General features: G+C 41.4%; 1 protein-coding gene across 9 annotated transcripts in view; it reads right to left on the bottom strand.

The window, feature by feature from the left end:
- Positions 1–1,507: 1,507 nt before the first annotated feature.
- The window catches only part of USP3 (ubiquitin specific peptidase 3), a 107,148-nt gene continuing 93,767 nt past the window's right edge, over positions 1,508–14,888 (bottom strand). For all 9 annotated transcript variants that reach the window (XM_032342802.1, XM_032342803.1, XM_032342805.1 and 6 more), the window contains 4 exons: positions 8,716–8,834; positions 7,539–7,652; positions 7,332–7,399; positions 1,508–5,113 (listed from right to left, as the gene is read on the bottom strand). In XM_032342802.1, coding sequence (XP_032198693.1) covers positions 4,948–5,113; positions 7,332–7,399; positions 7,539–7,652; positions 8,716–8,834 — 467 coding nt within the window. In that variant the 3' untranslated portion in view covers positions 1,508–4,947. The remainder of the gene's footprint in view (positions 5,114–7,331; positions 7,400–7,538; positions 7,653–8,715; positions 8,835–14,888) is intronic.

The raw sequence follows: 14,888 nt of genomic DNA, 5'->3' as shown, positions 1-14,888 counted from the left end.
TTCATTCTCCTGTTTGGTTGGAATTGGAAGGGAATACTTTGTGTCCAGTTTTGTGGAGTAAGGCCTCAAAGCAGCTGTTTTGGACCCTCTTCTGGCACTAAGGCTTGGTCGTCCCAGTGCAGCTATGCCTTTCAAAGCACAAGGCAGCTAAGGCAAGAGCGGCCATTCTGGCCAACTCCCTCTGAGACACCAGACTTCGGGGTCCTGGGTGCTTGGTTACCCCAGCAATGCCAAGGGGAAGGAGTGACTTTTCTTAAAAACAACATATGCCAAGAAACAGCTAAAGGAAGCAGTTCTTAGGGAAGGGGTAACTAGCTATGCTCATACCGCAGATGACCATTTTAATGGCTCAAGAGACAACGGATGCTTCTCCCTGGCTTACTCAGTCAAAAGGGACACCGCAGCAGCTCAGATGGATTTTAATAGAAAGCCTTATTATCTCCACTTTTCCTCCCCAGTCCTGTCCAAACCAGTACTCTTCAGTGTGCTGACCTCTGGAAATGGACAGTTCTCTCAACCTCTTAAAATGCTGGCCACCGGGCCATCCCTGCGGCGTGGCAGCTTTTGCGAGAGTCGCACAGCGCGGCTGGACCAGCACCAGGGGGCAGGGCCTGAGTGCAGCTGCCCAGGGGGAGGGGAGCGCAGGGTTGGGTTGCCAGGGTGGCGCTGACAACACTTAGCCCTTTTGCCCCGAGCCACAGCAGCCCCAGGGCCTCTGACCGGCCTCAGCGAGGAGCCATGCTGTGTGGGACGTGGAGGCAAAACCGTCTGCCTGTTTGCAAAGACAGAGGAGCAGGCAAATACGTACCACAGGAAAATGACCGGTGTCGGCAGAGGTTCTTGTTTTTTCCTGTTTGTAGGGGACAATGGGGACAGGTCGTATATAGCAACTTACTGAAAAGCAGAATCTTTATTTTTTACCGGTGGCACTTACTGCATGTCTGATTTTAAAAGGTGACCAATAGGGGCACCTGGGTGGCTCAGGTGGCTCACCTCAGGGTTAAGCCTCTGCCTTCAGCTCAGGTCATGATCTCAGGGTCCTGGGATCGGGCCCCACATCAGGTTCTCTGCTCAGTGGGGGCCTGCTTCCCCCTCCATCTCTGCCTGCCTTTCTGCTTACTTGTGACCTCTGTCAAATAAAAAAGATCTTTAAAAAAAAAAAAAAGGTGACCGATAGATAGCCTTTGCACAGAGCCCCAAAGCTGATCCCTCAGGTGCAGTCTAGCTCTGCAGGAGTTAAGCCGGCCTCATGTCGGAGGAGAGTGACAGGATGATCTCCCTGGCCTCCGGAGGGCCCCAGTCGCCTGACCAGGACCTCGGTATAGGCGCTAGGGCACCCTTCTGGCCACCACCTGCCCCTCCAGGTCGCCTCATCCTGGCCTGTACACCCGAGGCCCTGGTGGAGGGAGGACTGAGTGCGGCTGACTGCCCAGGCTCGTCCCCTGAGCAAGGACCCCATCACTTACTTGGCTCCCCTGAAAGGAGTTGAGAAATAACAGTCAAGAGGAAAGAGACCAGAACTTTAATGATACTTTCATCCATAAAAGAGTTCAGGTTGGTGAAGCAGAAAAGGGCTGTGATTACAAGGTAAATGTGGTCAGTTACTTGCACCTATAATCCTCTCGCGTCGTACAAACTGGGCTTCCACGGCGGATGCTCACCGGAGACCCAGGCAGCACTGGCCAGGGAGGGTCCGGAGCCCGTCGCTGGGACCAAGGGCGGGGTTACCCCAGTGCACGAGGCTGGGACCTAGCACCACGGCACCCCCCCACCCGAGGGTGCCAGCCTCTTCCTGCACCGTGGGCACATTCCTGTGGCTGCGCCTGGGTCTCCCGGGACCCTTGCCCCAGATGCAGCACCACCGCTCCTGAGCCCTTCCAGGGCCCAAGTGGAGAGGCCACGGCAGCAACAGGGTGTGGGAGGGAACGGAGGGGATGCTGGGGGCTGCGGTGGGAGAAGTGTAGCTAAATAAAGTTATGTACACTCAACCAATGAAAGAGAGGTTTGGCTTTTAGAAACAAATCTGTCCCCAACCCCAGAAACCACGCCGCTGAGTAGGTTCCCCGGGTGAGATACACATTTAACACTTAACCAGGGCCTGTACACTTTACTGGTTTAATTCTATTACATATGTCATCACTAGACACTGAGTAGAATACAGTGGATAAGCAAAGGTTTCTCCACCATGGAGAGAGATTTGTGTTGCCACAGACTGTTTCCATCACCCACCTCTGTGGGAGGACTTCTGAGGAAGTTTTCTTGTTCCAGGGAGCCAGTTGCCAGAGCGAGGCACTGCCCTGGCTGCGGTCTCTGCGCGAGAAGCCCCCCAGCAGAGCCAGCATGGCCCCAGGGGAAAGCCCTGAAGAGCACACGAAGATCAGCTTTTTAAAGTAGGTGTGATAAGGCTACACAGTTGAATTTTTTAAATACAAATAGGCACATTTACATCGCTGGTGTTCAAATGCACAATTCCAATGGATCCAATCACTTTTCCAAAGGAGCCTTCATAATGTCATTCAAACATTTCTGCTTAAGTGAAATCAAGCAATAAAAACACTCCAGAAATTCAAAGAGGAGATGTGTCCAACTCTTAAGCCAGCAGTGCTGCCGGTCTGAGGACCACTTTCCCCATCAAAGTAGTCTGGCTGTCGGGAAGTTCCCTTTGGTATAAAAAGACCATTTTTCTCCACCAATATCAACACTGCCCAAGGCTACATTGCTGAAGTCCTCTGAGCTGCCCACTCAGAGAAACAAGGGAAGTACAAATGTTCGAAGTCACAGCTGTACGCCTTCTACACAAAAGAGGCTGTATTCACAGGAGATACTGAACAGATCAAGGAAGAGGCACATTCTAAGTTCAACAGTATGTGGTGTTAATGTGTTGCTATATTGGGTCAAATTATGTAGAACTTTCACTTTTAGATCAAAAGGTTAAATATCACAATCTCTAATGGTTCAACCTCATATAATTTAGCACTGTAAACTAATTTAAACACATGTTTCCCTCTTAATTATCTTCTGGACTTCATGTTTAAGTTGTAAGATCTAAACATGACAGCAAAGCTTGCTTCTCTGGAGTGGAAATGCAGACCAGCGCGGTCCAGGAGCCCTACATGCTGACGGGACCACCTGAGCCTAGGCATCCTCTGCCACATGTGGCTGCTGAGCCCTTGAAATGTAGCTAGTATGACTGAAGAACTGGGTTTTAAACTTCATTTTAATTAAAACTTAATCACAGGTGACTAGTGACCGCCGTACCAGATAGTACAAGTTGAGCCGTAACTGTGGTTAGTAAAGTGTTCGGCTGCTGATTTCTGCCCTGAGAAAAAGACAGGATTTATCTAGCAAATATTAAAATGGAAATGGAGCCGCACCTGCTCCTGCAACTTCAAGTATCTGACCCAGGAGGACAGCTATCAGATTATTTATGCACTTAAAAAAAAAAATAAAAAAAAAAAAAACCAAAAAACTTGGTTTTTTTTTTCTTTTAATAGAAGAAACAAGATTACCACAAATTTCAGCTGGCTGGCTTAATATGAAAGACATTCTGCCCCTCATAGCAACTTGGAGAGAACAGAGAAGAAACTAGTGACTGGAACAAGAGATGTGCTGACAGCAGTGCACGGTCCCATGCTAGAGCCCATCAGGGAGTGCGCACTTGCTCTCCACAAGCTGCCAAGTACTGCCCCCCACCCCTACCCCCCAAGAGATTGGCTTAGACCCCTTGCAGAATCAGTTATCTTCCTTGGATGTAATTCTGGTTCCAAATTTCAACTTGGGTTCAATCTTAATAGTGCTTGTACCTATTTTTCTCAAAAACAATTTTAAAACAAAGACTACTAAACTCAAGAATAGAAACTATTCAAAGTGAGAATATTTTCAGTTTGCTCTGCTATCAGGTTAGGCCAGCGAGGGTTGTTAAAGACCAAAGGAGCAAAGACTCAAATCTCCTTCTGTAGGAGCAGACCCCATAGTGGTACCTAAAATGTAGGTGAAGGTCAGAATCTACTCCGGAGTCCGATGGCCAAGCAAGAAATAAGACAAAAGTGGACAAGCAGTTATTCCCAGCATGATAGCCAGTGGGGGAACTAGATGCTGGTTCAAAAGGCAAACAGAAGCTATGGTTTCCTCTCACTGGATAATATCTACACTGTGTAGCGGAGTCTGAGATTTTTAAACACTGAATGTGTTTGGTCTTCTTTGGACTTTTCTGTACTCCTATATCCATGAACACAAATACACACGCAAAAGATATTCCAGAACAAAACAAACTCAAAAGGAGTAATTCTTGAATTTGCAGTACAGGTACAACTGAACCAACAAATTTATTTAGTTAGTGCTGATAAACAGCAACCTTGAGAGCTACCAAGAGCAGCAATTACCTGACCTGCTTAATGATGCCCTCCCAGTTCTCTTGTACAATCAAAAGGAACGATTACGGAGCAGTCACTGAAATCCCGTGGGCCACAAGTTCTGTGTACACATGATCCCGGCTCTCCCATCAACCTGATTTCCATCACAGCTGTGAAAGGCAGCAGGCGTTCTGTTGCTCTTCCCAATCAGGAACACATCTTGCTTTCAGCATGTGAATGTAACAAAGCATTGATGTAAATGTGCCTCAAAGTGAGAACCGAAAACATTAATATAAAAAAGTCAAATAGAACTAAGTTCTTGAAACTACATAAAAAACTGAATTATTACAACTAAAGCAGCAAATCAAAATATCTGCTGAGGTTTTCTGGTAGAACTAAAAAAACAAACAAAAAAAAAAAAACAAATTAGTTGGTGCCCATGTTCAATACGTCACTACCATTGACAAAATAAAACTAAACCCAAAATAGGAAATTGAAAAGTGCATAATGAAATCAAATCTTGGATCAAGTATTTATGGAAAATTGGAAATGTTTGTCCGGTACATTTGACAAAAACAATGATTTAAAGGAGGTATTAAAGTTTATCTGATCCAGCTTTGGCCTGGCGTTCCACATAGAAAAGGATGTAGGCCTTTGCTTTCACAACGGTGTCTTCATCAGTCAGTGTTACAGTACTGTCATTGAAATGGAACCAGCGACCTTCATGAGTTGCATAGGCTGTGTAATGTCCAGAACCGACCCTGGAAGGGAAAGTAAAAAAATGAAAGAAAAGGGCTACAGAAATAACAAAAGGATCTGAGCAATCCTATAATTTGTTAGATACATAATAAATGAGAAGTACTGTAATAGAGAATATACCCTAGAGACTGGTGGTTTAAGATGGCTGACTGAAATCAGCTCAGGTGTTTATGTTCCTCAAAATACACTGAAATGACCAGGAATATACCGACACTAGAAATTCAGGAAAGAGTACCATTGAATGACCAGAAGCTGAAGATTTTCTATAACACATAGAGCAGTGTTCCTCTGGCACTGGGTTAACAGAGGAACCAAAGAGCTAAGCACTCTTGCCCTAACAAGCATAGGTCAAGGCGCAGGGAAACGGGGACCAATGAAGAACAGATTTCCATCAGAGTCTTGGAAAAAACCTGAGTTTGAGAAAGTAATCTGCCTCCACGGAAGCGCCCTCCCTGTACTGTGGCCCACAAGCACTTTTCTTTCTTTCTTTCTTTTTCTTTTTTAATTATCTACTCAAGAGAAAGAGAGCATGAGAAGGGGGAGGGTCAGAGGGAGAAGCAGACTCCCCACTGAGCAGGGAGCCGATGTGGGACTTGATCCTGGGACTCCAGGATCATAACCTGATCTGAAGGCAGTCGCTCAACCAAGCCACCCAGTGCCCCTGCAAGTGCTTTTGCACTCACCCAGGGAGCCCTAGAGTCAGTCCTCCCAGCAGGAGAGGAGCCTTAGGTAAACAGACACCCCACAAGTGCTAAAAAAAAACCCTTACCATTTACCAATAATGATCACTCTCATCATTTATTATGACTCAATGAGCAGCCAAAAATCATCAAAAGCCTGGGGGAGGGGAATGTGGATAGTATGAAAGAGAAGCAATTAATGACTAAAAAATTTAATGTAGAAAACCAAAGAGCTTTAAAAATTCTAATTAATATCAATGGTTTCAAAAAGATACTGCAACCATAAAACAAGATTGTTCCTCTTATGAAAGGAAGTTATCAGAAAAATGGGATTGCCACACTATTAAACATTTCACAGAGGAGCTCATCTTCAATTTGGATATAGATTAAATCCAAATTGGTGATTTGGAAAAACAGCCACGGCAGTCTTCAGAAACACAGAGATGGAAATCATTAAACGGTGGTTAAAATGTGTGAAAGAACCAGAAAGTTTACTATATAGGAGGTCCCCCACATTCTTGGCTTTGCTTTCCAGTTTAGTTACCCACAGTCAGCCGTGGTCCGGAAGATGATCCTCCTTATAACATCTCATCAAAAGGTCAACAGAAGCTAACACTATCACAATTAAAATTAATATTAAATTATAATTTTTTATAAATTAAAGTATCACAGATACAGATGTATAAGAAAAAATAGACTCTCTGTACAGGGTTTGGTACTGTCTGCGGTTTCAGGCATCCACCGGGAGTCTTACAATGTTTTCGTACAGATGGGAGCTGCTGTACATGCTGTACTTTTTCTTCCAGAAGAAAAAGTAGAGAAGGGAGTAGGACAAATACTAATTCCATGAGCTGCAGACACTGATGAAGAGTATTCCTATCAACTACCATGCCAGGAATACATTTAGTTCAATTTCCTAAATCCAAAGACAGGAATCCTATAACCTTCCAATGAGGAAAAAATGCTACCTACAAAGGGATGAGAATTGACTGGTAACCATGAATGATGAAGTCAAGGGAGCAACATCTACAAAGTTCTGAGGGAAAACGGATTTCAACATGGATAGGGGTCTGTCCACATTTGAAGGTAAAATAGTGAATCTCAAGAAATCAGAAGGTATAAACTAATAAAATTTTTAGGGAAAATTTCAGTAAAATAAAAAATGAATCTTTAAAATAGATGACATGAAGTAAGTTCCAAATAATTTCCCATTTTTCCCCAATTTAAATGTCACCTGGCAAAGGAAATAAAAAACCCTGGAGTAAAGACTACTCAGGATTTTGTGGACAAATAGCTTGGGTTCTGCATGCAGAGATCAAATGAATCCTTCTCCATTTTGCTTTCATGTGCCTTCTTCCTTCACAACATCCTTTCAAGAATATTCTTTCACACCATAATTGAAAGAAAATTCAACTTCACCCACTTTAATGTATCTGAATTCATTTTTTAGGGAGTTGAGGGAGAATTATCAAGTGTGGTACAAGACTGCTGGTCTTCACCATGCTTTTTTCCAAGCATGAGAAGCCACTGACACACTTACCCGGAACCATGGTGAACCACCACAGCGGCAAGGTCGTACAGGCAGTGCTCTGGGCCACTGTTCTCAGGCTACAGAACAAGGGAGGAGACAACCCAGGACTAAGTTAGGAGCAGTGGTTAATGACATCCTATGTCCTACCTCAATGTGAAGACTTGATTTTCCTGAAAAGTCATCTTTTCACCATCTATCAAAGATAACTGATCTTACCTCTAGCAAGTAGCATTTCATGTCCAGGCCTCTCAGGGGAAATTCTACATAGGTATCAACTTTGTTTCTTAAATATGCAGTCCAATGAAATCGTTTCAAATGTAAGCATAGCACCTGGATGAGAGATATATCAGACAAAGATTATAAACAATTAACATTTCAATAAAATTAAATACTTGGTACTAATGTCTCTTGATGAAATTTTAGGTGGCCTATCGGTTTATCTTTTGAACCCTCATAGTATTTTCTTCTACATACCTTATTGTGATGTTGTGACTTATAATATAACACCTGATAACTAATATTACACTGCATATTAGTGAACTGAAATATATATAAAGTAAAAACTTTATATATATATATACATATAAAAATAGGTCCTGACCTCCCTTTCCTAACAGAGAGCTCGGAAACCCTTAGAATTTCCTAAGTGCTAGCCATAAAGGTGTCTTAGTTATGTTAATGAGATGACTTTTCTGACTGCACCTAAGGATGGGGGCTGGTTGCCAGGGGACCCAATGCTGTGATTACAGAGTTGGAACTTTCAGTCTCTCCCCCTACCCCCCAAACTCTAGAGAGGGGAGAGGCGCTGGAACTGCCAATAGCCAGTGAGTTAATCAGTCATGCCTGTGTAATAAAAACTGTCATAAAAATCCAAAAGGAGGATCTGGAGAGATTCCAGATGGGGAACCAGAACAGTTGGAGGCCGATGCCAGGCCTCAAACTCCACAAGGACGGAAGCTCCTCTGTTCAGGACTCCACCTGACACATCTCCTCATACATACCTGTAGCCTGTTGGTCAGAAGCATTAAGTAGTAAGCTGGGCTTGTGACTGGCTTCTGAAGCAGAGGCAGTCTTGGGGGACTGAGACCTGACCCTGTGGGATCTGATCGCTGTCTTCAGGTAGACAGTGTTAGAGTTGTGGGAAATTGTAGGACCCCCACTGTGGCACAGTCATGGTGTGGTGGGAAACCACCCCTCCACTCACTCGTTGGAAACTGTGATCAGGACACATTAATTATGCATTCTCAAAGGACTGACTTACTTTCACTAGTAACTCGAGAGACCAATAAGAACAGATGACATGGGCTAAAGTTATAAAAATGATTTATCTTCTCATCAATCATAAACATTTTCCCCTTCAAAACTGCCTTATAATTTGAAACTCAGTACTTACCTTGGGTAGTTTTTGAATCCAAAACTTTTTAGTGGATTTTTGTTTCTTTTTGCATTTGTGGCACATATATAACTCTGTCTCATCAAGTTCTTCTAAGTCAGTAAAACTGCGAAGACAATCTAAAACCAAATTGATTTGGGCAGCATTAAAACAGGATGCCTTCTACAGATGCAATACTATGCTGTAGAAAACAGACTGTGGACTTTGAAGCTGGACAACTCTGGCTTGAATCTCAGAGTTATTAACTCTGTGACCTAGGAAAAGTTAGCCTTTCTCAGTTGCAAAATGGAGACCAAAAAAACAAAACAAAAAAACCCCAAAAACCAAAAAGAACGTATTTTGAAGCACTGCTGTGAGGAAAACAGATGTGTGTCAAATGCCTGGCATCATGTCTGACATCTGGTAACGATCAGTTAATGACAGGTGGTATTGCTAGGTTTAGTGCTATTAATGAAGAAATAGTTTGGATACTTTTGTTGAAAATGGTTTCCTTAATAAAATCAACGTTTGAGCAGCAGTCTGCTCTCAATATCTTATAGAGGACAAAGCCCCCAAGTTCATAAAAAAGTCAGGCTTAGATCGAACATTTTCACAGTTATAACTTATTAAAAAAAATAAACACAGACTACAGGAGGCTCCATTACCAACCCCCCTATGATACCTTCAGTGAATCCTTTGTTCCAGGCTCCACCCTCAGTCCCCTGGACAAACCATAGATCACTTTTTTAATTAAACCTTTTTTAAAGGTTTAATTGTGTAATCTGGGGTTTGTTAAACTGTGGCCCCAAACCTAATCCAGCCACCTGGTTTTGTAAATAAAGTTTTCCTGGAACACAGACACACCCCACACCCACTGATTTATATATCATCTGTGGCTGCTTTTACACTACAACAGCAGAGCTCAATAGTTGGACCTTATGTGTAATAATGCCTCAAGTATTTACTACCTGGCCCTTTGTAGAAAAAAAGTTTGCCAACTCCTGTTGCAAGCAATAAGGTATGTATTGTTCTGTAGAGAAATAATATATAATTTTTAACAAATATGAATGCCTATGTACCCAGCACTCATGTAAAGAAATGGATTCTCACCAGTACTTGAGGAAATAGACTTTATGTGAATGGCATCTCCTAGAGTTGTGCAGTGAGCAACCTGAGCAGCCAGGTGTGGGAGCCCTGTTAGGAGTTTCCTGTATTTTCCCAGTAACAGACCCCATCTTTCCCTCTAGGAATAGACATTATCTTGAATTTCGTGGTAAGTGTCTTTTTGCATGCATGTATGCATATCTGAACAGTATGTTTAGTTTGATAAGTTGGGTAGCAAGCACTAAACCTAGCTCTACCAGGAAAAGCAACACTGTCTCTGTACTCAAGAATTTTCAGGTCATACTCTGCTCTGGCTTCCATGAGAGAGGATAAGGAAGAGACTGGTGGCACAGGCCAATGTGGGGCAAGGGGAACCATGCATTCTTTGTGGAGTTGGGTTTGTGTTTTGTTTTTTTGTTTTTTGTTTTTTTTTTGGTATAATTGGCACATATTAATTTCAGCTGTACAACATAATGATTCAGTATTTGTATCTGTTGTGATGTGATCACCACAGTAAGTCTAAACATCCATTAAACATTTTTCCCTGTGATGAGGACTTTTGATTTATTCTCTCAGCAACTTTTAAATATACAGTACAGTATTAACTACAGTCACCAACTATAGTCACATCCGTATGACTTGTTTATAACCTCAAGTTTCTACTTTTTAACCTCTTTCACATATTTCGCCCACTTGCGATCCCACACTTCTGGTAACTACCAATTTCTTTTCTGTATCTATGAACTTGGATTGGCTTGGGGTTTGTTTTTGTTTTTGTTTTTTTTTAGATTCCACATACAAATGAGATCATATGGTATTTGTCTTTCTCTGACTCAGCATAATGCCCTCAAATTCCATTTTGTTCTAAATGGCAAGATTTCATTCTTTATGGCTGAATAATATTCCATTATATAAACCTATTGTCTCTATCCATTGATCCATTATCTTGATTATTGTAAATAATGTTCCATGAACACAGGGATCATGTTTCTTTTCAAGTTAGTTATTTTCTTTTTCTTCAGAAAAATACCCAGAAGTGGAACAGTTGGATCATATGGTAGTTCTACTTTAATTTTTTAAATTTTAAACATTTTTTATTGAAATTCAATTAGTTATAACATGTATTACTGGTTTCATAGGTACAGGCCTGTGAGTCCTTAGTTTATCTAATATCCAGTGCTCATTACATCACTTAATGTCCATCACCCAGTTATTCCATCCCTCCACCCCCTTCCCTTCCAGCAACCCTCAGTTTGTTTCCTATGATTAAGAGTTTCTCATGGTTTGTCTCCCTCTTTGGTTTCATCTTATTTTTTCACCTCTCTTCCCCTGTGATCCTGTTTTCTTAAATTCCACATCAGTGAGATCATATGATAATGGTCTTTCTCTGATTGACTTATTTCACTTAGCATAATACCCTCCAGTTCCATCCCTGTCATTGCAAATGGCAAGATTTCATTTTTGATGGCTGCATAATATTCCATTGTATATATGTATCACATCTTCTTTATCCATTCATCTGTTGATGGACATCTGGGCTCTTTCCACAGTCTAGCTATTGTGGACATTGCTGCTATAAACATTGGGGGGCACCTGCATTGGATCACTACATTTGTATCTTTCATGTAAATACCCAGTAGTGCAATTGCTGGGTCATAGGGTAGCTCTGTTTTCCACAGTGGTTGCACCAATTTACATTCTAACCAACAGTGCACGAGGTTTCCATTTTCTCCACATCCTCCCTAACACTTATAATTTCTTATACTTTTGGTAACAGCCATTGTAACAGTTGTGAAGTGATAGCTCACTGTGGTTTGATTTGCATTTCCCTTATGAGTGATATAGAGCATCTTTTCATGTACCTGTCAGCTCTATCTCATCTTTGAAAAAAGGTTTATTAGGATCTTCTCCCTTTTTTTTTTTTTTTTAAATGGAACTGATTGTTGTTTTTTGTTTTTGCTATTGAGTTGTATGAGTTCTTTATGTATTCTGGACATTAAACCCTTAACAAGTATTATTTGCAAATATTTTTTCCCATTCAGTAGGTTGCCTTCTCATTGTATTCCTTCTGCTGTACAGTTTTTTGGTTAGAAGTAATCCCTTGTATTTAATTTTGCTTTTGTTGCCTTGGAGACAGAGTCAAAAAGCCACTGACAAGACCTAGGTCAAGGAGTTTACTACCTACGTTTTCTTCTAGGACCTTCATGGTTTCAGGCCCTAGGTTCCAGTCTTCAGTCCATTTTGAGTTAATTTTTGTGTATGGTTTAAGAAAGTAGTCCACTTTCATTCCATTGCATTTGCTGTCCAGTTTTCCCAGCATCATTTATTATCCTTTCCCCTTGTATATTCTTGGCTCCTTTGATGTAAACTGACCATATATTTCTGGGCTCTCTATTCTGTTCCAGTGATATTTGTTTCTACACCAAAACCATACTGTTGTGAATACTGTGGCTTTGTAATTTAGTTCCAAATCAAGGCATGTGAAGCCTCTGATTTTGTTCTTCTTTTCCAAGATTTCTTTGCCTATTCGGGGTCTTTTGTGATTCCATACAAATCTTAGGATTTTGAAAGGGATTTTTAATTTGACAGGAAATTTTGATAGGGACTGAACTGAATCTGTAGAATGCTCAGGGTAGTGTGAATAGCAACATTAATTTTTCCAATCTATGGGCATGGTATATATCTTTCCATTTATTTGTGTCATCTTTTTTTTTTTTAAAGATTTTATTTATTTACTTGAGAGAGAGACAGTGAGAGAGAGCATTAACGAGGAGAAGGTCAGAGAGAGAAGCAGACTCCCCATGGAGCTGGGAGCCTGATGCGGGACTCGATCCCAGGACTCCAGGATCATGACTTGAGCCAAAGGCAGTCGTCCAACCAACTGAGCCACCCAGGCGTCCCAATTTGTGTCATCTTTAATTTCTTTCTTCACTGTCTTACAGTTTTCAGTGTAAATTTATTCAGTTAAATTTATTCCGGGGTATTCTTTTGATGCAATTCTAAAAGGGATTACTTTAATTTCTCTGACAGTTCACTATTAGTGAATAAAAATGCAGTGGATTTTTGTATTTTGATTTTGATCCGGCAACTTTACTGAATACACTTTTTTTGGTGTACTCTTAAGGGTTTCTATATATAACATGTCATCTGTAAATAGTGAGTTTTATTTCTTCCTTTCCAATCTGGATGACTTTTTTTTTTTTTTTTAAATCTTGCCTAGTTGCTCTGGTGAGGAATTTCAATACCTTATAGAATAAAAGTAGTAACAAACAAAAAGTAGTAGCAAACAGGGTGGACAACCCTGTTTTATTCCTTATCTCTGAGGAAAAGCTTTCAGCTTTTCACCATTGAGTATGATGTTAACTACGGGCTTGTCATATATGGCCTTTGCTATGTTGAGGAACGTACCCTCTATACCCACTTTGAGTTTTTAACACAAATGGGTGTTGGGGCACCTGGATTGCTCAGTCAGTTAAGCACCCAACTCTTGATTTCAGCTCAGGTCATGATATCAGGGTCATGACTCTGGGCCTCATGCTCTGCTAGGTGTGGAACCTGCTTGAGATTCTCTCTCTCTCTCTCTCTTTGCCTCTCCCCCCACCCTTCCTCGTGCTCTCTGTAAAAATAATATTAAATGGGTGTTGAATTTTGTCAAATGTTTTTTATGCATCTACTGAGATAATTATGTAATTTTTATCCCTGATTTTGTTAATGTGGTGATTAACACTGATTTATAAATGCTGAACCATCCCTGCATCACTGGAATAAATCCTGCTTGAGTATGGTATATGATCCCTTAAGGTACAGTTGACCCTTGAATAACAGGGGGGGGGGGTGTCAGGGCACCAACCCCCTGTGCAGTTGAAAATTCATGTATATCTTTTGAATACCTCAAAATTTAACTAATGACAGCCTACTGTTGACCAGAATCCTACTGGTAAGTCAATTAACACACATTTTGTATTTTATACGTATTATATACTGTACTCCTGTATTAAAGTAAGATCGAGAAAAATGTTATTTTAAAAAGTCACAAGGAAGGGGTGCCTGGGTGGCTCACTCAGTTAAGTATCCAACTCTTGGTTTCAGCTCAGGTCATGATCTCAGTGTCATGGGTTCGAGCCCTACTCTGGGCTCTGTGCTCAGTGTGGAGTGTGCTTGAGATTCTCTCTCCCTCTCCTTCCCCTTACTTGCACACTTGTTCTCCCTAAAACAAATAAAATCTTGGGAAAAAAACGCAAGAGAAAATACACTTATAATACTGTACTGTATTAATCGAAACAATTCACATATAAGTGGTCATATATAGTTCAAACCCATGTTGTTGAAGGGTCAACAATACTGTTGAATTTGCTTTGCTAATATTTTATTGAGGATTTCTGCATCCATGTTAATCCAGAATATCAGCCTGTAATTTGCTTTTGTTATGGTCCCCTTGTCTAGTTTGGTATCAGGGCAACTGTAAAATGGCCTTGTAAAATGACTTTAAAAGTGGGGCTCTCTGCTCAGCAGGGAGCCTGCTTCCCTTCCTCTCTGCCTGCCTCTCTGCCTACTTGTGATCTCTGTCAAATAAATGAAATCTTAAAAAAAAAAAAAAAAAGTGGGGCACCTGGGTGGCTCAGTGGGTTAAAGCCTCTGCCTTCAGCTCAGGTCATGACCCCAGGGTCCTGGGATCGAGCCCCACATCAGGCTCTCTGCTCAGCGGGGAGCCTGCTTGCTCCTCTCTCTGCCCACTTCTCTGCCTACTTGTGATCTGTCAAATAAATAAATAAAATCTTTAAAAAATAAATAAATAAAACAAAAGTGTTCTTTCCTCCTCTTTTTTGGAAGAGTCTGAGAAGGACAGGTATGAATTCTTTGCATGTTTGATAGAATTCATCACTGAAGTCGTATAGTCCCAGACATCTGTTTGTTGGAAGATTCTCAATTACAGATTCAATCTCCTTACTAGTAATCCATCTGTTCATATTTTCTGTTTCTTCATAATTCAGTCTTGGTAGGTTGTATGTTTCTAGGAATTTATCCATTTCTGCTAGGTCCAGTTTCTTGGTGTGTAACTGTTCACAGCAATCTCTCAAGATCCTTTGTAT

The sequence above is a fragment of the Mustela erminea genome, chromosome 5, assembly GCF_009829155.1.
Source record: "Mustela erminea isolate mMusErm1 chromosome 5, mMusErm1.Pri, whole genome shotgun sequence".
NCBI lineage: Eukaryota > Metazoa > Chordata > Mammalia > Carnivora > Mustelidae > Mustela > Mustela erminea.
The sequence above is the reverse complement of the archived record's forward strand: the minus strand, read 5'-3'. Positions and strand labels throughout refer to the sequence as shown.